Genomic DNA, 22,170 nt, shown 5'->3' with positions numbered 1-22,170 from the left:
TAGTACAATCTGTTGTGTGTTGGTGGTGAGGATTGAAGACAGCCTTGTACATACTAAGTGAACACTGTTACTAAGCTACACCTCAGCCCCTCAGTCACTTTTATTTGGCTATACAAACACTTAGGCACTTCACAACGTGGAAGAAAAATCTGAGGGTGTTACTGAAAAACAAAGACCAAGCAAATTCAAGCTAGGCATAGTGGTGCACACCTGTAATCTCAGCAGCAAGGGGGCTGAGGCAAGAGGGTAGTGAGTTTAATTAAGTCCATCTTGGGCTACATGGCATCATGGCAAGTTCTACAGTGAGACTGTCATCAAACAGCCAACCCACCCACCCATCCAAACAAAACACCCTGAGCACTTTGAACAGTGGGTTCAAAACAACAGATTTTGTGGGGCAGAGCTACTTACCCTGACTGACTTCTCAGATAGGAAACGTAAGGTTATGGGTATCTGGAATTTCCAGTAATGGTATGTAAGTTGACCACATTTGTGCCCAACATTATACACTATGCTACCGTCTCAGATTTCTTTGTACAATTGGCTTATTATTACAAAGAAACCAAAGTGTAATTAATTGGTCCTTGCTTTAATTTGGCCAGAGATAAGAAAGACTGACTCATCATGGGACACAGGCGTGCTATGGTGATGCTGTGGTGTGTGTCCTGCCTTCCCCTGCCTTTGATGGACAGCCACAGTGGAATGGATCCTGGTATGTAAGCACACTTTTCCTTTGATTGATCTAGTAGACCAGGCAAGCAATTGACTGAGTTTTACTAAAATCTGTAAAGCCAGAAACTCCTGCTTAAACTGATTAAGTAATCTGTACTTCATCTATCTCAACTAGAGCATTTAAAGGAAGGGAACAGATACAACAGAAAACGGTACCTTTTTCGTTTCAAATTGAGCTTCTTCCTGACAGCACCCTCTGCAAGCAGGATCCAGCTGAAGCAGGTTAAACTGTCCAAGAAGATCACAAGAGCTGCAGAGCAAGTTGCTGGAGAAACCCAACTCTCTGCATGCCTCTGACGAAAACTCGGCCCCAAGAGCAGACATCTGAAAATGAGAACAAGGAATAAAACGCAGTTTCCATGAAACTTCCCAAAAGGAGAACACAAGGTTGTTAACACTGAACAAAAGGGAGACAAGCTGCTGTTACGTTTCATCTGGAGACAAATTCTTAAGTACTTTTGAACTCTACAGCTTTATATATTTGGTTTATTGCTGTTACTTTGTTTTTTTTTTGAGACAGTCTCATATAGTCTAGGCTGGCCCTGAATTAGATATATGCTAAAGATGACCTTACCCTTGACCCTCCTGTCCATTTAAGTGCTGGGCTTACAGGCATGCACCACACCACTGGATCTGACATCTTCTACTTCAGTGAAAACGTGGATTAACAAAAAATACAAAATATAACGAATGATATGCATGTTACACATCTCTTATTAATATCCAGTAGCTTATTAAAAAGGAATTTTCTTATAAGGGAAAAATCCTTATTTCATTTTAAGGATTTAGTACCTATTTATGTGGATTGATGGAAAAACCATTAACTTACCTGCAAACACATCCCTACGGTGGGGTGGGTGACAGGAATGGGACCATGAAGCAGAGAAAGGAGACCCCCACAAACCAAACTTTTGGTTTGAGGAATCAGCTCCACCATTACCAGATGTGTGATCCCGAGGAAGCTGGCTTAAACTTTAATTTCTGCACTGGTAAAGCAAGCAAACAATACTCTACACAGATTGTGTTATGAATTCAAGGTCTGAGTTCAATCCTGAGCACCACGAAAATACAACATTCACTGAATTGTTTTAAAATTTATTTTTATATGCATGCATTTGTGCCTCTGTGTGGATGCCTATTGTGGCTAGAAGGTAATTTCCTGGGGCTAGAGTTACAGATGTTGTGAGCTGCCAGATGTGGGTGCTGAGAACCACACTTGGGTCACTTGGGTTCTCTGGCAGAGTAGCATGTGTCTTGGCCACTGGTGTGGTTTGAATGAGAAATGTCCCCTATAAAACTTGGGTATTTGAAATTTGCCTAGTAGGTGGCAGTTTGGGGGTGGGGTCGTACAGCCTTGCTGGAGGAAGTATGTCACTCAGGGCAGGCTCCAAGATTACAGCCTAGCCCTACTTCCAAGTTTGATCTCTCAGCTTCTTGCTCTGTCTGTCCACTACCATGCTGTCCCTGTCATCACAGGCCCCAGAACCATAATTCAAAATACCTTTCTTCTGTAAGTTGCTTTGTTATAGTATTTTATCACAGTGACAAAAAGTAACTAAGCCAACTGCTGAGCCATCTTTCCAGTCCCCTTTACTTTTTGAGACAGGTTCTCATTAAGTTATACAGGCTGGTCTTGAACTCAGTCTGTAGCCCAGACAGGCTTTAAACTTGGCATCCTACTGAGTGGCTGGGTTTACAGACTGCCCTATGCTCTTAGGTGTTGTTCCCTGCTTTTGGAGAGTCTGCAGTTTTACCCAGGGCTTCAAATACCATTTTACTGAATGCCCCCTTTTCCTGAGTTCAGACTTCCAAAGCCAGCGGCTCACTTGATTTTCATTAGATGTTGCAAATTCAAAATTTCGATGATGGAATCTATTTTTGTTTCTGTGGGAGACTCACTCTCACTTTTACCCCCAAGGTACTCTTGAGGGAGAAGTGAGAAAATTTAGATAGAAAGATAGAGAAGAGAGAGACAGATAGAAACACAAGATAGCTCGGGAGGGCCTGGCTCCTTATCCACTGAACTCTTCTGTCTCTTCTAAAGGGCATTTTAAAGGAATGCCAAGGGACAAGGCAAAAGACCTACCTTTGCTAGATCAAAGGATACTGCACATCCAAGTGCAGACCCTTCCAAACCCCTGGTAACCATGCACATGGTCAAGCAGTCCTCTAACGCAGCTCTGCTGGGTGAAGTAAGCTCAGACCTCACTAGGAAACCTCTGTGGCCTCCACACATTTCTGTAAGTCCAGCCCTCCAAACGCACTTGGCATCTTAGGAAATGGCACTACTTCCCCAGTCAACTGGTTTATCAGGCCAAAGCCCTTTAGGTTCTTTAACCATTTCACGGCTAACAGTTCCATCGTTCTGTTCCCTAAGGAGCTCTCAAATCTTTCACAATTTTTAAGAGATTTTGATTTGACAATTTTAATAACATTTTAATTATTCTTAATTATGTGTACTGTGTGTGTGTGGTCAGAGGCTTCATATTCCCCCAGAGCTGGAGTTCCTGGTGGTTGTTCCCAGTCAGACACCGGTGCTAGGAACTGAACTAGAGTCCTCAGTGAGAGCAGCACCTGCTCTAACTGCTGAGCCATTCTGCTAGTCCCTTGGCTTTTAAGGCTTTTCCTGCCTCTGTAGCTTACATTATTAGTCAGTTCCACCTCTCCTTACTCTGGTTCTTTCCCACTTTCCAGCTATGAATCCCTGTGGTCCTGAAGTGGAAAACTGGTCCTCACACCTCTGTTCATACTTTTCCCTATGTCTAAATGATTTTTACCATTTTTCACCTTGCTAATTTTGCCTGTTTCCAAGAACCTTATCAGTGCCAGCCTTCTAGGGGCCCTCTCTGTAAAATCCATGAGAAATGAAGCTCAGCTGTAAACCAGATCTAGTCAAGACACTGTGTTATGTAAACCTGGGGTTTTCTGACTTGCTATCAACATGTGAGTGGTTCTGATGACAGGCATGAAGTTGTTTCTATTCTAGCACCTATGCTAGCTCTTGTTTGTTAAACACATACTCCGGGAAAGACCACAGTTTCAAACAGGAGCAATGTCAGACTGACTGTATGTGGTTGATTTTCTACAAGGAAGGATCTGAAAGCTTCTAAGGGCCAGAGAGCAATTTTGCTTTGGTAGCAAAATAGTTTCTCTTATAAATACTCAAGTCAGCCGGCTACACAAAAGCAATCACAGACAATACAGACACGAGTGTTCCAATAAATGACAGGGCTGGCTGAAATCGGCACACCAGTTGTAGCCTGTCAGCCTTCTTTTAAACTAATCGGCAAGATTAAAACCCATTGACATTGCTCAGTGAAAACACTGCTAGTACATTCCCACAAAATGCTGACCACGGCATTGGTCTTTATCAGTCAATATTCTAACCAGACATAAGTATTTTACCTCTATAAACAGAGAATGTACATAATATTCAAATCTAATCAACTATCCCAACTAAGTGGAAGGGACCTATGAGTTGACTAGTGAGCTTTCTGTGGCCAATTCTCTAGTTTAGATACAAGACACTTACAACTTCCCACCAGTAAAGTGATCTGTAAGATCTTCTGTACAGGGTAACTTGAAATCAGGGACAGCAACATGTCGGAGAGCTGCATCAATATGTACATATCACCCCACATGTTCTTACAACCTGACTGGCAGTCCTCCAACACAGAATGTGTGTGTGTGTGTGTGTGTGTGTGTGTGTGTGAGAGAGAGAGAGAGAGTGAGTGAGAGAGAGCGGTGTGTCTGTCTACCTGCACCGACCACCCCCAAGCATCACCTTTGGAACTTAAGTCACCATGCTGCAAAAAAGTGTAAACTAGAGACACAGCACGGACAGAATCATGCAGAGATCAACCAAGACACCCAGCTGACATCATCAACTACTAAACATTCAAGTGAAGAGCCTTCAGATTTCAGACTCCAGCCTTTCAACTGAGGTCTGAGGGACCACAGAGCAGACGAGTTCCTGCTGTGCCAGTCTGAAAACTGATAACCCACTGAATCTGAAAGCAAAATAAACTGTTTTGCACCACTGGATTTACGCAAATTTGTTTTGCAGTCAGTAATTGAAATGTAATAAAAGCAAATTCACTTTGAAAACTGCAAACTGCTTAAGAACTTGCACAAACTGGGGCTGGGGAGATAGATGGCTTAGTGGGTAAAGTGCTTGCTGAACAAGTGTGAGACCTGAGTTTGGGTCATGAGCATCCACCTAAAAAGCTAGGGGCTGCAATGCACATGTGTAACTCCAGCACTGGATGGAGAGTGCAAAGTCAGCTGGATCCCAGGACCTCACTGGGGTCTAGGGTAAATGAGGAGCTCTAGATTCAGTGAGAAAACCTTTTTCCAAACATGTGGTGAAGAAATGATAGAAGACCCTCAAGAGACATCAACTTTTGGCTTCCACACGTATACAAGTGCATGGAGGAGGTATCCTCTTCCCACCACACACACACACACACACACACACACACACACACACACACACACACACACGGCCCTTTCATCAATCTGTACTCACTCTCAGGAAACTCAGGGTTTCTCATGTAATTCTGAACAGACTTCAGATTTGGTGACAAACAAATGGACGGGGTTAGAGAGAAGGAATCTTAATGTAATGAACGCCAGACGCATTGCCATTACTGGAAGTTCTTACAAACCACCAATATTTTGCTAAGTACTTTATAGTAACATTCCATTTAATATTAACTACACTTAGGAAGGAAACAGACATAGGACAGTAAGAAAATCTGTCTAAGACTACACAAGAAAAAAGATTTTAATCCTGGGAAAGAAGGGATGGCTTGACTGGTAAAGTTCATGCCACATAAATGTGAGGACATGAGTTTAGGTACCGAGGATGGATGGATCCCTGGAGCTTGCTGGTGATGTTATCTAGCCCAAACACTGAGCTCTTGGCTTATTAAAAGACCCTGTCTCAAAAAGAGGGTGAGCACTAGACAACAATGGATGATTCATCTCTGGTTTCTGCAAGCACATGTAGCTACACACACACACACACACACACACACACACACAGAGTCTAATCCTAGCGTGCCTTTAAAACTTCTGTATCATCTAAATGTATGGGAGCTCTTATGAGTTCTTAGTATGCAGTTCTTGTGTGGGAAGGTTGCTATCTGCAGTTTTTTCTCTTTCTCCACTAGTACAGTTAGGGGCACTCATCAGATACGGCTGTCTGGTCTTGTACTGTGCAACCTCCAGAATCATGCACCAAAATAAGGCTCTTTATAAATTAGTTGGTCTCAGGCATTGCTAACATTGCTAACATTGATAACCCCTGGCCTAGCTTACTGTGTGGAATTCATGATGCATCATTGCTGGACAGATAGTAACAAGAAAAATACTGACAACTGTAATTATGCCATCCATTGCTCACAAGATACATGAAGAAGAGACACTAGACTCTGTCCAGATGGGTGATGACAATGTTTTGGAATCAAGGATGCACAGCTCATTCTATTCTGTCACTAATGAAGACTGAGGATGTATATGATCTGAACAAAGGACCACATACTAGTTCTGAGGAGCTTTATTAATGAGCTCCTTTCGGCCCCACTAAAATGTCCTGTTCTAATCTTTACACATGCTCAGAATGTATTTCCAGGTTAAGTCGTTTGCTGTTAGCCCAGCTGTGTTAAGTATGCACTGTCACTAGCACTAAGATTACAGCTACTTTGAGGTACAGACACTAAAACAATTCTTAACCTCGTCTAGTGTAAGGACTCAGGTCTAAGTTGAAGTCTCCACTTCAAGATGACAAGAAGTTCAAGTTTACTGTTTTCTTCCTTCAAGGGGTTCCAAAGCTTTGATTCTCACCGTGACAAGTGCCCACTTGGCTTGGACTTTTCCCCTTTTGATAAATCCAAGAATCTGTCTAACTTCTTTCTGTATTTCCAATAATCCTACACACCCTTTTTCATTGTTAAGGTTTTTGTTCCTTATAAACATTAGTGAGCATCACTACAGGCGTCCTGACATTTGAGTTTAGCAAGGGTGACCTGTCTGTGGCTTTAATCAGGATTCTGGGCAGGCATTTTACTTTGGGAATTGATTATGGTTCATCACCACTCCGCAGAAGCTGCAGCCATGTTACTATTGATAGGAAGAGGCAGTGAGGAACTGGGAGGCCATCTGCACTTCTGGAAGTGAACAAACATGAGATAATGCAAACTAAAGGAAAATGGTCCCTGGATTCTCTCTGGTGATTATTCTGGCAGGAGAAATGGAGGGAGAGACACACATGCATGGCTATGATCTGTTAAGAACATAGGGTAAGCATTAACATGGGGTATAAGCTAGTATGATAGAACATGAGAGGGAGAAATTACTTATGACTCTAAGTTTTGCCTTTTGGTTCTTCTTTTGAGACAGTCTTGCTAGTAGCCCAGGCTAGTCTCAAATGTCTGTCTGATCCTCTCATTTCAGCCTTCTGCATGCCATGATTACAAGCAAGAGATCAGACTACAGGAGGCACCAGCATGCTTGGCTTTGACTTTCTAAGTCTGGAAAGGAGATGAAGTTAAGCACTGCATTCTAGTTAATCACTTCACAGAGAACAACAGAAGAAAATAAGAATGAGACTAAATTAATCTGCTTTAGATTACAATTACTAAAAGTTAACATTTGAAAACGTATTTATCTGAATTTCTTTTTAAACTAAATAGCATAGTATAATGGGAAGGGGAGATAGAGAGATTGAGATTGATTGATTTTGATTATAAAAGATGGCTTGGGGAATCACCTAAATGGAATGATATAGTTGTGACTAATGATCTATGGTCTTATTTAAAGATTATTATTTTAAAATAGTGTGCACTTGTGGCTCTCATTCACAAAAGAATAGAGTGAAGCTGACGCCTGTCATTAAAAGGTTTCAGTCTAGTATATACTTAGTATAAAAAATCATGTGATTACCAGGAAAGTTGTTGAGTGTGAACTAAGTTAGAATCTAACATCTGGACTTGAATTAACACTTGCGTCTGCACCATCAGTTGTCAATGACACTTCCAGTTGGGACTGCAGTGACAAGAGCTATAGAAAGCTAACTGGAATACGAGGTCGATAATAACTTACAAGTAGGGATCATCTGTCCTTGCTATCAGACATTAGCCTGTACATCTCCTAGTTCATTCAGGAAATATGTCACTTAGATCTCAAGGTATTGCATCCCTCTCTATGTATGTCAGTAGAGACAAAAGATAATCAGGAACTGGCCCTTCTTTAAGGCAAGATTCAGTCATCTTAGTGGGAAAATGCCATATTTCAAGATTTGTCAAATAGAAGACAAATAGAAGATTGAAAGGTACCTAAGAGATCAAGTAGTAATTGCCATTGACACACAGAATGGCTCTTAGCCTAGTTTGGGTGCAGAGAAATTGATTTCCTGGAAGAAGTAATTTCTTGGCTGAAAACTGAAGGGTGTGGCACGATGGCTCAGTGGGTAAAGGTGCTTGCTGCCAAGTCTAAGGACTGGAGTTGGACTCCTAAATCAAACTTTTGACTCACACGAAGGAAGGAGAGTTAGATGGTAAGTAGAAGATAATCATATTTTTATGGGCATAGGAGAGAGCTTCTAAGGGAGAACCAACTACATGAATTTGCTGGAGCAAGTATCCCCAGCTCTTCTCATCCTTTTCTTCTCCAAGCAGAATAAGCAAACACTGGGAAATAAGCCTGTAGACTTGCTAAGAAACACTTAAAGACAAACCATCTTAAAAGCAAGTAGGAGTTTCCAGTACAACAGGTTTAAATTTCAGAAATGTTACTCTCGATCAGTGGTTCTCACCCTGTGGGTCATCATGACTCTTTTGAGGTTTGAATGACCCCTGTGAAAGATATTTACATTACAGTTCATAACAGTAGCAAAACTATAGTTAAGAAGTAGCAACAAAATAATTTTGTGGTTGGGGGTCACCACAACACGAGGAACTGTATTAAAGGGTTGCAGCATTAAGAAGGTTAAGGACCATTGCTCTAGATGTACTGGGTGCAATTAGAAAGAAATTAGATGTGGAAACCAGTTAATGAAGCTCTTACAGTAATTCCAGGTATGCGGATATACTGACCTGAATTACCCATGGCAACAAAATTAAGTGATTGGCTTGGAAATTTCTAAGGTCTTAATGACTAATTCAATCTAAAGAGTGAAAATACAGAGAATTTAATGGAACATATTTTTGGCTTGGGCAATTACAAAGTTGGTAAAGGTAATTTTTATTTAGAAAAAAGAAATTTTTATTTATTTTTATTTTTTTATTTTTTATTTTTATTTTATTTTTATTTTTTTTATTTAATTTTTATTTAGAAAAAAGAGGCAATTTAAAGAAAAACCAGGAGGCTATTACTTCTTAGGAGAAAGGTCTTGGGGTGACTGAAAGGTTAACAAGTATTAACTGGTTTTCAGGCATATTTAGGAAGTAAAAATTAGTAAGGCTTGGCAATTGCCAGTATGAGAAGTGCATAAAGTTTGGAAGGAGTTAGAAACGAATTTGAATTTTGTGTTAGATTTGGTGGGTGACCACTGTGGCACACAACTAGGCATAAACTCTTCCTATTCTGGTCTCGGTATGAACATTTTTTTGCAATGCAATTCTGTCACTTCTCTCATAGGCTGGAGTCTATTTACTAGTGGCTTTCTCTTCAGCTTCTCTTTGACAAGTCTAATGGATGGAGTTGGGATGTTTAGACAGTGGGAGGATCTTGCTTTCTATTTTCAGCCTTTGTCTCCCAGGAGGGATATGTGATTTCCATAGGAAGGTCTTAAGAGGCACTGTAAGCTTTTGCTCTTTTGGAGTGTTGTCCTGAGCTGGCTGTGAAAAATGACTTAGTCCATTCTAGTGGGGGATGAGAGGTTAAAAGCAGCTAACGGCACTGATTATGAATTATGGTAGCTTTAGATTTTTAATTAACTGAGTAGCTCAAATCAGTGCATACATGAGGGACCTGCTTCACCAACCTAAAGGATGGTTAAAATGTTTAAGACATTGATTTTGGGTTTTTCTTGGGGTGGACGGTACTTACAAAACCATGGTCTATTGAAATTTAGAAAGTAGTATAGAAAGTGGTTTGAACTTGTAGTGCTAAGAAACCACTAATTTCTAAAGTCTACAAAGTTTAGACGGATGTTTCCCCAAGAGTTAGGGCCTAAGTAATTTCTTAAGTACCAGGTGTCTGAATAACAACATTGTATTGCAATGTGAGAAGTCAAGAACCTACCCGTTGGACAAAGTAACAAAAGTAGAGACAATGTTTACAAATTACTTTCTATGTATGAAAAAGTATAAGTATTTATAGACTTATGATATATTAACTTTCCAAATCTTGGACAAATCACTTAAATACCCTAAATAGAAGACATGTAAATATTGATGCAAACTTCCATAAAGGAGTTTACCGATATATACTGTTTCATAAGTAGCTAAGTAAGTCAAAATTAGGTTTTCTCCTTTAAGAGATTTAGAATCAATGCATTTTTGATAGTGAAGAAAAAGGTTTGTCTGGACCAGAACCACGAAGATGTCCCTTTAAGGTTTGAGAGTCTTGTCGTAAGGAATGGTAGTTTCATTCATTTCTGTCCCATTAAAAGAAACTTGCCTCCTTTCTACGCATTACTGACTTTATGTACCCACTGCGTTCTTGAAAAACTCGATTTGAGCTGCCTGAAGTGAGAAGACCATCGCCCCTAGAGCTCCAGCCGGAATTCTATCTGCCACGTCTCATTCCGGATGGAAGCGGCCACTAAGGAAGTCCGTTCCAAGGGCGGTCCCCTGCGTGGCCGCGGGTTTGACCTTTCTCATCCGAGCCCTCCGACGGGCCCTGAGGCATCCACAGAGGCGACCCACACTCACCGCTTGAAATGCAGTCACCAGCAGCAAGCGCAGCCCCAGAACGGGCCGCAGCCACCCAGCCTGCCGGGCCGCCATCCCTGCGGTCCCCCGTCAATCTTCAGGGGCTTGAGGACCCCTGTACCGGGGACGTCCACTGCAGTGCCTGATGCGAAGCCTGCCGCGAGAGGCCACTGCCGCAAGTCTATTACCCCACAGAGGCGAATATTACTCAGGCGACCAAAGGAACGTAAAAGTGGTCGATTATTAAAAAGTCGTCAGGTTCTTTCGGAGATTAAAATCAGGCATTTTCTGAAACTCCCCACACCGGTACTTCTCATTCACGACAGTATGTCGGATCTCTACGAAGCCCCAGCGCCTCCATTACTAGTCCCGCCTCCCTCTCCGAATTTACCCAATCAAATACCGCCTTGCTTGAGTCCTATGTCAAGGAACCCAACCGTAAATCGAATCAAAAGGGCGCTAAGCGGCCGCTCTTCGGACCAATGAACGCCACTGTACGGGAGGATGGGGGTGGAGCCTCTGGTTGCCGGGCAGCGTGCGTCAAGGCGTGCGCGTGGTGGCCGAGGGGGAGGGGAGGGGGCGGGCCGAGGGCGGCGCAGCCGCAGCCGCAGCGCTGCTAGAGGAGCGCGCGGCCGCGAGCGACCGAGGGAGGGAAGGGAGGAAGCGAGGGAAGAGGGCGTGCGGCCGCGGGGTCCCGAAGCCAGGCGGCAGCGGCAGCAGGGCGCCAGGGCCGTCGGGTGGGCTGAGGAGAAGCGTGCACCGGGCGGCCGGCGCTGGCTCCTGCGGGCGGGAGACCGGAGCGGAGGAGGGGGTCGCTGCGGCGCGGCAGTCCGCGCAGCTCCCGGGTCGGGGTCTCCTCCCGGCGCCTCGGTCGCCCGCGGGGCCCCGCTCCCCGCCCCCCGCGGTATGTCTTGATCTCGAGCAGCGGGTTTCATGGGGCTCCTCAGGATTATGATGCCGCCCAAGTTGCAGCTGCTGGCGGTGGTGGCCTTCGCGGTGGCGATGCTCTTCTTGGAGAACCAGATCCAGAAGCTGGAGGAGTCCCGGGCGAAGCTAGGTGAGGCAGCCGAGCGGTGCTCCGGGCCCGGGCTGGCGGGTGGGCATTGCCGGCTATCGCAAGTGGGCGTCCGCAGGGGTCTCGGAGAGTCCCGAGAGCTGGGACCCAGGCACGTCGAGCTCCCGCCACCAGGGAGTGACGAGCTGCACGCGCGGGGTCTCCGGCCAGAGGGCTGCCCCGTCGGCCCTCCACGGAGAGAGGGGAACGAAGTCTGCATGGAGCTGGTGCTGCTTGGAGGACACGAACGTTCATCCTCTGGTCCCTTCCAGTCGTTCTGGACAGCCCCAGCTACGTGCAGCGATGGGGACTGGAATTTGAATTAGGGGCACCTGGACACAGGATCGTTTGGGGATGGTGGTCGTGGGGAGGTTCGTCGAGGGAGATGGGCTGAAATGGACGGAGACTCCGGGAACGATGGGGAGTAAATGCAGCTCACTGTAGTGAGTGGCATGCCTGAGCTGAGGGCAGCAAGGGACCTTAGAACTGACACTATGGGTAGGCTGGCCATGTGGGACAGCGGAGCAGATGAAAAGCTCTGACGGTACCGCTATGAGACGTCTGGGGGACTGAAGTTCTTTATGAGTGACGCTGAACTGCTTGATGATTTGGGCTTCAGAGTAAGGTCGTAAGTGTAGGTTGATTGCATGTACAAGCGTTGAAGGTTCGGAATTACGGTATTTACCTTGGGAAAGGAATAGAGTGGGGAAAGCTAACCATATGGGTATCTTAGAGCGATTCTGTCAGTGCTGGAATGGGTAAAGACGCCTGAAACACTAAACTGGAATGTGAAGTTGTGCAACAGCAGACGAAAGCGCGGATAGTCGGTGCTTCCGGATAGTGGAGAACTTTGGTATTTGGAAGTGCTGTGGAAACAGGGAGACTTAATGACTGACGCGTTTTGATTTAAAAATGTACGTGGCACTTAAAAATCAGCTCAGGGGATGTAATTTGAATATGGGAAGCGGTTCTTGCATACAGTTTTCACCTAGCCAGCTTCTTAAATACGATTTAAAGTTACCCCGAGGAACAGCTAGATGTAACTGGGGGTGTGCATTAATTTTTTTAAAAAAGCACCAGAAAATAATTAAATTTTAGATATAGTCGCTATTTCCAAGTTTTGGTAGATTTTACAAAAGCCTTGAACACATTTTAAAGAATAGTGTTGTCAAAGAACGTTGCATGCATTTGATTGATGTACGGCTACGTTTAAAGAGGAGCCAAAGCTGCTAGAGTGAAATGTGAAGAACTATTGAATTTATTTACTGTAATTTAAAAAGATCTTGTATGCTAAAAGTTACTCACTTTAAATGTTGAAGGTTAAAACATCTGATCCCTTTGCTTTTCATACGGCTCCGTCTCCACAGCATTTGCAGTCATAGTCTGCTTCATTCATAACCCGATTTTACAGGAAGAGAGTGACTCATCTTAGAAGTTAGTTAAAAATCAGGATTTGTATTTATTCTTTTTTGTGTTGTTATTTGGAATTCTTTAGATGTATTTTCTTAGAAACACTGCAGATTTTCCTCCTTGCCTACCTTTTTTTTTTTTTCCTGCAGTGTTTGAAAGTTGTTCTATACGCCACCTGAATGATTTTAAAAGCAAACTTCTATACACCAACGGAATGATGTAGAATGCCACAGGTAGAATAATGGGCTTCCTTGTGATTTTCATTTAAGACCAAAAAAAAAAAAATCCTTTGCCAGGAATAATAAGCGTGCATCAAAATAAATAGCTATACGGGAAACAGTGAATATCTACCAGAATACTCCAGGGCTGACCGTGAGGGTCAGGCCTGTAATTCCAGCACTCTAAAATCTGATGCCAGAGGATGGTAGGTTCAAGACCAGGATGTGCTGCTACATAGCCCTACCCTGTCTTTAAAAAAAAAAAGGGACAGCTTTCAAAAGTAAAAACACCAAAGTATCTGGGGATGCAGACATGACAGAGAAGATGTATATACCTTTATGTCAGTTCATTAATCTTCTGATTAGATTTTTTTCTAAATATTTTTATTTTTAAAAGACACGGGTTCTGTGAGTTGTCCAGGCTGGACCCGAGCTCCAGGCCTCAATTGTTTCTCCTTCCTCAGCCTTGAGTAACTGTAGATGCCCTCCGCCTTGCCTCCTTCCCACTCTCACCCTTTCCAAAGTAAGTCTTGTTTAAGAGGCAGTACTGAAAGAGCCAGTGTCCATATTCTGACTCTTCAGGGAAAGAAAAAGGGTCAGGCGGTCACTAGGTAACTTCCGTCTGCGATATTCTTATTTAGTCTTCCAAGAACACTAGAGATACCCATTTTTCAGATACAGAATAATCCTTAAAGTATATAATTTGCCCAAGACTGTATCGCTAGTGGCAGAATCAGAATTGGAACTCAGGTATGTTTGATTCCTAATTGAGGACTCCTGTAATTACACTAGGCAATTTCAGACTTTCTACTGACATTATACTACAATTGAGCTGTTTGAATAGCATTTATAAATTGTATTATCAATGCATGTATTGCTGAGAATGAATATCATTCTGAGAAAACTCAATTTCTGACACAAAGGAATTGGTTTAATGTCTTGCCCCTTGTTTATATCCATGTAATGAACATAATTATATTACTCAATGAAATGGACTGAAATAGCTTGTTTCTGCTATTGAAGAAGAAAATCTTTGGTTGTTTGCTGTAATTGTAAAACTGCTACATTAAAAAGCATTTTTATTTTGGCACAGGAAAGCTAATGGACATTTTGCCCTTAAAAGTAGTTTTTGTTGTTTATTTTGTTGTTGTTGTAGAAGATTCCAAAGGATTTTAATGTCTGTTAATGACTGTAATGTGACTTGGTTAAAGTCAACAAAATCCTTATGGTGAGAGCTCTAATAAAGCAATAGGTGTATTCAAAAATACAGTGTATTCATTGGCCTCTTGGGAAATTACCTAAATAGAAATTCCTAAAGCTCCCAGTATTACAATTTTCTACTTTATAGGTTATTTTTTTCCTTAAAGCAAATATTCCTACAGTTTATTGTTATATATTACCCTACAGCTTGTTTTTTTATTTAATATTATAGATCTCTTTCTATATCAGTACATCTAAATCTCACACATTCTAATGGCTGTATAATATTCCAAATTATGAATGTATTCTAAATTACTATATCAGTAGTAAGTAGTCATTGTGTCTCTATAACCTCCCCTACTTTCAAAGCTTTTTTTCTTGTTATTATAAACAACGTTGAAAGCATCTTTATGTGCCTCTCTTTACCCATTAATGTCATTTTTTCACTAGGGGATGTCTGGGTCAAAGGATACATGTTACTTGCCATTTTTTACCCCCATAGGTTACAGTAATCTATATTGCTAGAAACCCAAGCGCTAAGTGCTTGGGTTTAAATTTTGCCACTCTGAGGCTTTGAAATGATATGTTGTGAAATTAACTCACATTTCCTTAATTTTTTTGTTAAAAATCTTTACATTATTAGTTCTTGTTCATTGGATAATTGCTACTTTTTTGTTATTTGGCTTTTTAAATATTAAGGTAAGTAATTCTTCTGTTCTTACATCTGCTTTTCTCTAAGGCTGCATTTGTCTTTCAGCTGTGGTGTATTTCGCTTATACAGACAGGTTAATTTTACACCAATTTTATCAATCTAGGCAAGTAGTTTTCAGGTTAAGACTTTCTTGAATCAAGATGGTGTATATTCTCTATACTTAAGTAGAATAGTTTATAGTTTTTATTTTTCATTTTCCCTTTAAGCCATTTATTTATGTGCAGAGGTTTATTATAATGTCTTTTGATGAATAACCACATATGGTAAGTATAGGAAATAATCTGTTTTTTCCCTTGTAAATCCTGTTATTCATGTGCTAAAGTTTTGTGTTCTCTTAGCTCAGTTGGTCTTTTTCACTAACTTGAAGTTCTTCAGACTTCAAGAATGTATTCATACATATACACACATCAAGATGTATGAGTTTAGTAAACCGTCTAATTTACGTCTAAAGCTCTCATCAGATTTGTAAAGGATGATATGATTCCCTATACTGGTTAAAAAATAAAATCACAAATATTTAATACAGTTTGAGTAGTTCTAGTCAGAACTTTGGAAAACTGTGTGCTTCCAGGTCAAACTCTTGAGTGCTTATATGCTGCTGCCAATAAACACACATTGTGGCTTACTTTCCAAAAGCAGCATACTGGAAACTTAAGATCAGCTTCAGGCTCTCACTTCAGGTACATATGAAACAGTAATGAAGACTTGGGTTCCATTTCTAAGATACCCCTGTAAACATTCCCAAGTCTGAGAATAGCCCGGCATTTGAAATGTGGTTTGGATTTGTGTTTCAACCTGCAGATATTCCATGGTAAATGAAGTGAGTGTATTCTTCATAATAATGTATTGTTGTGGGATATTTGTACACCATGTGAAGGTGTAATGCTGTGATTGATGTAATAATCTGAACAACCAATAGCTAAGCAGGAGGTATAGACAGGACTTCTGGGCAGAGAAAAAGGAGGAGGAATCTAGGATTGAGAGAGAGAGACTTAAGGAGACATGGAGGAAGCAGGAAGGGTGGTATGTTGTTGGTATTTTACTCTTTTTTGAGGGGCCCACCACCCAGCTCCCAAATAAATCACACCTTATTCTTAATTATGAATGCCCAGCCTTAGCTTGGCTTAGTTTCTAGTTTCTAACCAGCTTTTTTTTTTTTTTTTTTTTCTTACTTATCCTTTTGTCTCTGGGCTTTTCCCGTTCTCTTACTTCTGTAAATCTTACTCCGAGGCTTGCTGTGTAGCTGGGTGACTGGCCTCTGGTATCCTCCTCCTCCTCTGGCTGCTAACTCCTTCATCTCTTCTCTGCAGTTTTCTCCTTCTATATATCCTCTCTGCCTGCCAGCCCCGCCTATCCTTTCTCCTGCCTTCCCATTGGCCATTCAGTTCTTTTTAGACCATCAGCTGTTTTAGACAGTCACAGTAACATAGGTTCACAGAGTTAAACAAATGCAACATAAACATAAGTAATACATCTTAAAATAATATTTTACTACAGTGGTATATGACAGAACGTAGATTTATAGAAATGGGTTAATTTAAGTTATAAGAGCTAGTTAAAGACAAGCCTAAGCTAAAGGCCAGGCTTTCCTAATTAATAAGTTTCTGTGTCATTATTTGGGAGTTGGCTGGCAGGACAGAGAAAGACTCACTACAATGTATGACAACATTTGACTCATTGGTTACATCTGCAGGATGTTATGAAGAACTTTCTCTGGGAAGTTATACTTGCAAATTTTGTTCCAAAAAGTGCATACCTGATTTTTTGACAAGTTGTGCTCAGGAAGGTTGTAGACTGTATACTTAATTTTCTAATGTAAATGTGCAAAGATAGGGAATTCAAATGAAAACTAATTTAGCAATGACTCCGAACTGTAGGTATTGGAATTTACTGTTTATGAAAATAAAGCTGGGACTCTCAAGAGTGTACCTGTCACTGTTGAATGATAGAACACTGTACTGAAGGCTGCTGTTCTTACATAGGCATTAGAATTATGTACTTAATTATCTATGTCCATAGGGCCGAAGCATTTTAAATAATGTGTGTCAGCCGTGTGCTTATGAAACCACTGTGAGTTTATGATTATGTTAGGGTGTATTCATTTAAATGAGGAACATAGTTCCATATAGATTATGCAGTAGTCTCCATTGGTGAAAATTGTTAACCATTATTTTCTCAAAACTCTACCAAAGAACTAATTCTAGGGCCAAGGCTGAGACTGCTCTTTGGAATTGGTGGTTTTTGACAAAAGCTTGTAAGCATGCAGATACCACCTGTAGGAAAATGGAGCAGCAAGCTTCTATCCAGAGTACTTTGGGTTAGTGGGCAAACAGGACATTCTAGAAATGCTGCTTGGTGTCACTTACTGAGTGTTGAATAGAGTGGCCAGTGCCGTAGAGTCCTCACTTGAAGTAGTTGATCTCAATTAGGATAATTCCAGGATGTCTATTTCTCATCCTATTAAGCTTTCTAATAATTTTTGTTGTTTTGTTTTTAGCATTTAGTAAAATTGAGATGAATATTTAAACACTATTCTCCTGAAAGACCACTTCAGAAGAGTGAAGAATTATAGAAGAATTTGATAGGGTTCAAAATAACCTCATTATTTACAGTTTTCTTTCCACTCACAAATACCTATACTTAATGTCCCTGCCTTTCTGCCTGTTAAACTACATTGTCAGTAGCAGGGCCTTGGTGGTGCACTCCTGAGGCAGAGGCAGGCAGATCTCTGAGTTCTAGAACAGCCTGGTCTACAGAGTGAGTTCCAGAATAGCCAGGACTGTTACACAGAGAAACACTGTTCAAACAAACAAACAAACAAACAAAACAAAAAACCCAAACCCCTCCAAAACAAATAAACAAAGCCTACATTGACCCTGATGAGTCACTGGTGCATCTGATTCTACCCTCTTCTAACTCAGGACATGGTTCTAGAAGCTTTCTGTCAGACTGTCATGACCACTCCCCCCCCCCCCCCCATTCTTCTTGGTACTTTGTTTGTGAGTATCCAAGCTGGAAAGAAAAACCACCCAGCTAACCATAAACCTGCTCCCCTTTGCAGAAAAACTAAAAGTTGAATTACAGTAGTCACCAGTATATTTCCTCAATGCTGTTGCCATTTTCTGGTCTTCATTTTCCTGTACCAACAGAATTGGACACAAGGAATCACTTCTTTCTTTTTGGGCTTTGTTTACTGGGACCCAGGTTACCCCATGCTTAGTTGTGCGTTATCCCACCGTTTTTCCAGTCATTTCTGTTTCTGGTGTAGATGCCCCTTTTCTTCTTAACCGCATAGTTTGAGAGCTTTTTTATTCTCTCTCAGCTGGTGAGTTATAGGTTGACCACTTGCAACTACAATAATATTTCTAGTTCAGATCTATTTTCTAAACATTAGACTTAAGTAATTCAGATGTTTTGGTGGAAGGTGGGTTAACAGACTTCAATTCTTACCTCCAAAACAGATCATCTGATCTCTGTCCCTGTCTCACCCAAACTCAGCATCTGTCCTCCTCATTTGAGATGATGACAGCCCCATCCTTTAAGATTCTGTCTTCCTGTGACTTCTTCTTTTACTCAATTTCATATATCAGGAATCTCATTAGCTTCCCTCTAAGAATATTTGTAGACTGTGCCTGCTACTCAACACTTCACTGTCCTCACCTTACTTAAAGATGCTTTCGTTTCTTCTTTGGATTAGTGCTCTATTTTCACTATCTCTCTGCTTCTACACTTGGCTTTCCAGTCTCAGTACATCAGAAATAAATGAGTCACATCTTTACTCTTTTGAGGCAGGGTCTCCTGTAGCCCAGGCCAGCATCAAACTCCTTATGTGGCCCATATAACAAGAGCCTTGAACTTATGATCCTCCTGCTTTCACCAGGGATTGCAGAATGTGCCTCCGAGCCCAGACTTAAACAGGAATCAAATAAACCTAGGGCTTCCTGTGATTAAGGCAGGCTACCAACTGAGCACATCCCCAGCCAGAAATTTGAGTCAAATCTTGTCATATGGAGTGGGAGAAGATATTTGCAAAACATACGTCTGATAAGAGGTTAATGTCTAAGATGTTTAAGGAACTCAACTCAGTAGTAAGAAATAATCTGATTTAAATGATCTGAAAAGACATTTCTCAAAAGAAAATTGCCAATTCTTGTATATGCAAGAATACTCAGTATTAGTAATTGCCAGGGAAATACAGAGTGAGATGTTATCCTACATAACTTAGAATGGCTGCTACCGGGAAGTTGGAAAACAACAAGTGTTGGAAAAATATGGATAATGGGAAACCCTTTACACTCTTGATAGGAATGTAAATTAATAAAGTCAGTATGAAAAATGGGATGATGGAGGTTCATCAAAAAATAAATGCTAGCCGGGCGGTGGTGGCGCACGCCTTTAATCCCAGCACTCGGGAGGCAGAGGCAGGCGGATCTCTGTGAGTTCAAGGCCAGCCTGGTCTCCAAAGCGAGTTCCAGGAAAGGTGCAAAGCTACACAGAGAAACCCTGTCTCGAAAAACCAAAAATAAATAAATAAATAAATAAATAAATAAATAAATAAATAAAATAAAAGCTAGACTTGCCTTGTAATCCAGCAGTTCCACTACTGGTTCTAGGTTCTTAGAAAATGAAATCAGTATGTCAAAAAGATTTCTGCACCGTCCTGTTTATTGTAGAATTATTTACAACAGCCAAAATACACAGTTAAACTTAGGGTCCATGGATGGATGAACAAAGAAAATTTGTCATACATGGACAATTGAATGCTACTTAGCCGTGAGAAGAACCTAGAAGAAATTAAGTGGGATAAGCCAAGCACAGAAAGCAAGCACTACATGATCTCACTTATGTGTGGAATCTAAGAAACTTGGACTTAAGAAAAGCAGAGAGTGGATTGGTGGTTACTAGGGACTGGAATTTGAGGAGTAAGAGATGGGGATATATTTAAAGAACACAAACATTTAAATAAATTGGAAGAATAAGTTCAGATTTCTATTTACATCGTGGTAACTAGATGAGTTCCTTTTTCTGTTGCTGTGAGGAAAGCAGCTTGAGGGAGAGGTTTTGTGTTGGCTCACAGTCTGAGTTACACAGTCATGGCAGGGAAGCTATGGTGGTAGGAGCTGGAGGCAACTGGTCACATGGCATCCACAGCCAGGAAACAGTCATGGATGCTGGTGCTCAGCTTGCTTTCTCTTTTATTCTGTCCAAGATTTCTCAAGGAATAGTAGTACTCACAGTTATGAACCTGATCTAGATAATCACTCACAGGCAGCTCAGAAACATAATCTAGATAATCACTCACAGGTAGAGGCTAATCTAATCTAGATGATCCCTCATCTGCATGCCTAGAGGCTTGTCTCCAAGGTGATTCTCGATCCTGTCGAGATGACAATATTAACCATTCCAGTGACTATAGTGAATGGCAGTGTCTGCTTACAAATTTGTGAATAAACCAAGTATGTCATAATAGAAAATAAGTCCGTGAAGTATGGCATATGGTTTGTTAGCTTGCTTTAGCTATTACACAGTGCATACATATTTTTAGAACATGCTTTGCACAATATACAGTTTCATCTGTCAATTAAAAATATACTTAAAGCCTAGAATGTTAGTGTATATATGTAGTCCTATTTACTCAGCATGCTGACATTGGAGGATTCCTTAAGATGAGTGTAAGGTGAGCATGGGCAACATAGTGAAACTCTGTTGTTGTTTTTTTCTTTTACTCATTGTCTCTTTGGGGGCCTGCCACCCAGCTCCCAATAAATCTCACATGAAGGCTTATTCTTAATTGTAAGTGCCTGGCCTTAGCTTGTTTCTTGCCAGCTTTTCTTAACCTTAATTATCCCGTCTACCTTTTGCCTCTGGGCTTTCCTGTTCTCTTACTTCTGTAAATCTTACTCTACTCCGTGGCTTGCTGTGTAGCTGGCCCCTTGCATCCTCTTCCTTCTCTTGCTCCTTCTTCCTCTCTCCTTCCTTCACCCAGATTTCTCCTTCTATTTATTCTCTCTCCCTGCCAGCCCCACCTGTTTCTCTCTCCTGCCTCACCATTGGCCGTTTAGCTCTTTATTAGACCATCAGGTGTTTTAGACAGACACAGTAACACAGCTTCACAGAGTTAAACAAATCAATATAAACAGAAGTAACACACCTTAAAATAATATTCTACAACAGCTCTGTCTCAAAATATATAAATGAGAGTTTCTTTTCAAAGAAAAAAAAAACTGTCTTGATGTTCCTAGTGAGTGTAAAAAGTTTATTCTTTTGTTGTAAGGTGATGTGTGCTGTACGTGTCTAGTTGGATGCTCCTCCAGGCCTCTGTGTCTTGTGTTTTTCTTTCTGCTTAATTTGTCCTGTCAGATTTTGAATACTGTGGATTACTGTTTCTCTTTTCAGTTCATTGTAGATGAATTTCTAAATGGTCTTTTTAAATAAAAAACATGGAGCCAGATATAGGGGTGAAAGCCTGATAGAGATCAGGGAAATAGGGAAAGCCACCAGCCAACCTTACCTCTCCAACTCAGCAGTTTCCAAATATGAGTTACTTCCTGTCTACCCATGCCTATATGCCTTGCTGTTCTGCCATCTGATTTGCCTTCTCTGTCCAGCTACATCACTTCCTCTTCCTGTCCAGCTCTGTCACTTAATGTCTGTTTGTACAGACCTCCAGACCTCCATGGTTAACTAGTGTTAGAAGGGCTGGAGAGATGGCTCAGCGGTTAAGAGCACTGATTGCTCTTCCAGAGGACCTGAGTTCAATTCCCAGCACCCACATGGCAACTCACAACAGTCTGTAACTCCAGTTTCAGGGGACCTGACACCCATGGCAAAATACCAATGCACATAAAATAAAAATAAAATTAAAAAAAAAAAAACTAGTGTTAAAATTTAAGGTGTGTGCCACCTCACCTGGCTCTGTTTCCAGTGTGACCTTGCACTCACATAGATCCAGAGAGATCCCTGCCT

The 22,170-nt window shown here is 41.4% G+C and overlaps 2 protein-coding genes across 4 annotated transcripts in view; one reads left to right on the top strand and one right to left on the bottom strand.

Annotated features, from left to right (window-relative positions):
- Window positions 1–11,093, bottom strand: part of Selenof (selenoprotein F) — a 30,043-nt gene extending 18,950 nt beyond the window's left edge. The window contains exons 1-2 of one of the 2 annotated variants that reach the window (XM_059266376.1): window positions 10,611–11,093; window positions 889–1,056 (exon numbers count right to left, since the gene is read on the bottom strand). In XM_059266376.1, the coding sequence (XP_059122359.1) occupies window positions 889–1,056; window positions 10,611–10,685 (243 nt within the window). In that variant the 5' untranslated portion in view covers window positions 10,686–11,093. The remainder of the gene's footprint in view (window positions 1–888; window positions 1,057–10,610) is intronic. The other variant, XM_059266375.1, reaches the window with a different exon arrangement.
- A 133-nt stretch (window positions 11,094–11,226) lies between these two features.
- Window positions 11,227–22,170, top strand: part of Hs2st1 (heparan sulfate 2-O-sulfotransferase 1) — a 153,020-nt gene continuing 142,076 nt past the window's right edge. Inside the window, exon 1 of one of the 2 annotated variants that reach the window (XM_059266373.1) lies at window positions 11,227–11,667. In XM_059266373.1, coding sequence (XP_059122356.1) covers window positions 11,544–11,667 — 124 coding nt within the window. In that variant the 5' untranslated portion in view covers window positions 11,227–11,543. The remainder of the gene's footprint in view (window positions 11,668–22,170) is intronic. The other variant, XM_059266374.1, reaches the window with a different exon arrangement.

The sequence above is a fragment of the Peromyscus eremicus genome, chromosome 6 (assembly GCF_949786415.1).
Source record: "Peromyscus eremicus chromosome 6, PerEre_H2_v1, whole genome shotgun sequence".
Lineage (NCBI taxonomy): Eukaryota > Metazoa > Chordata > Mammalia > Rodentia > Cricetidae > Peromyscus > Peromyscus eremicus.
This window is presented reverse-complemented; position numbering and strand designations above follow the sequence as displayed.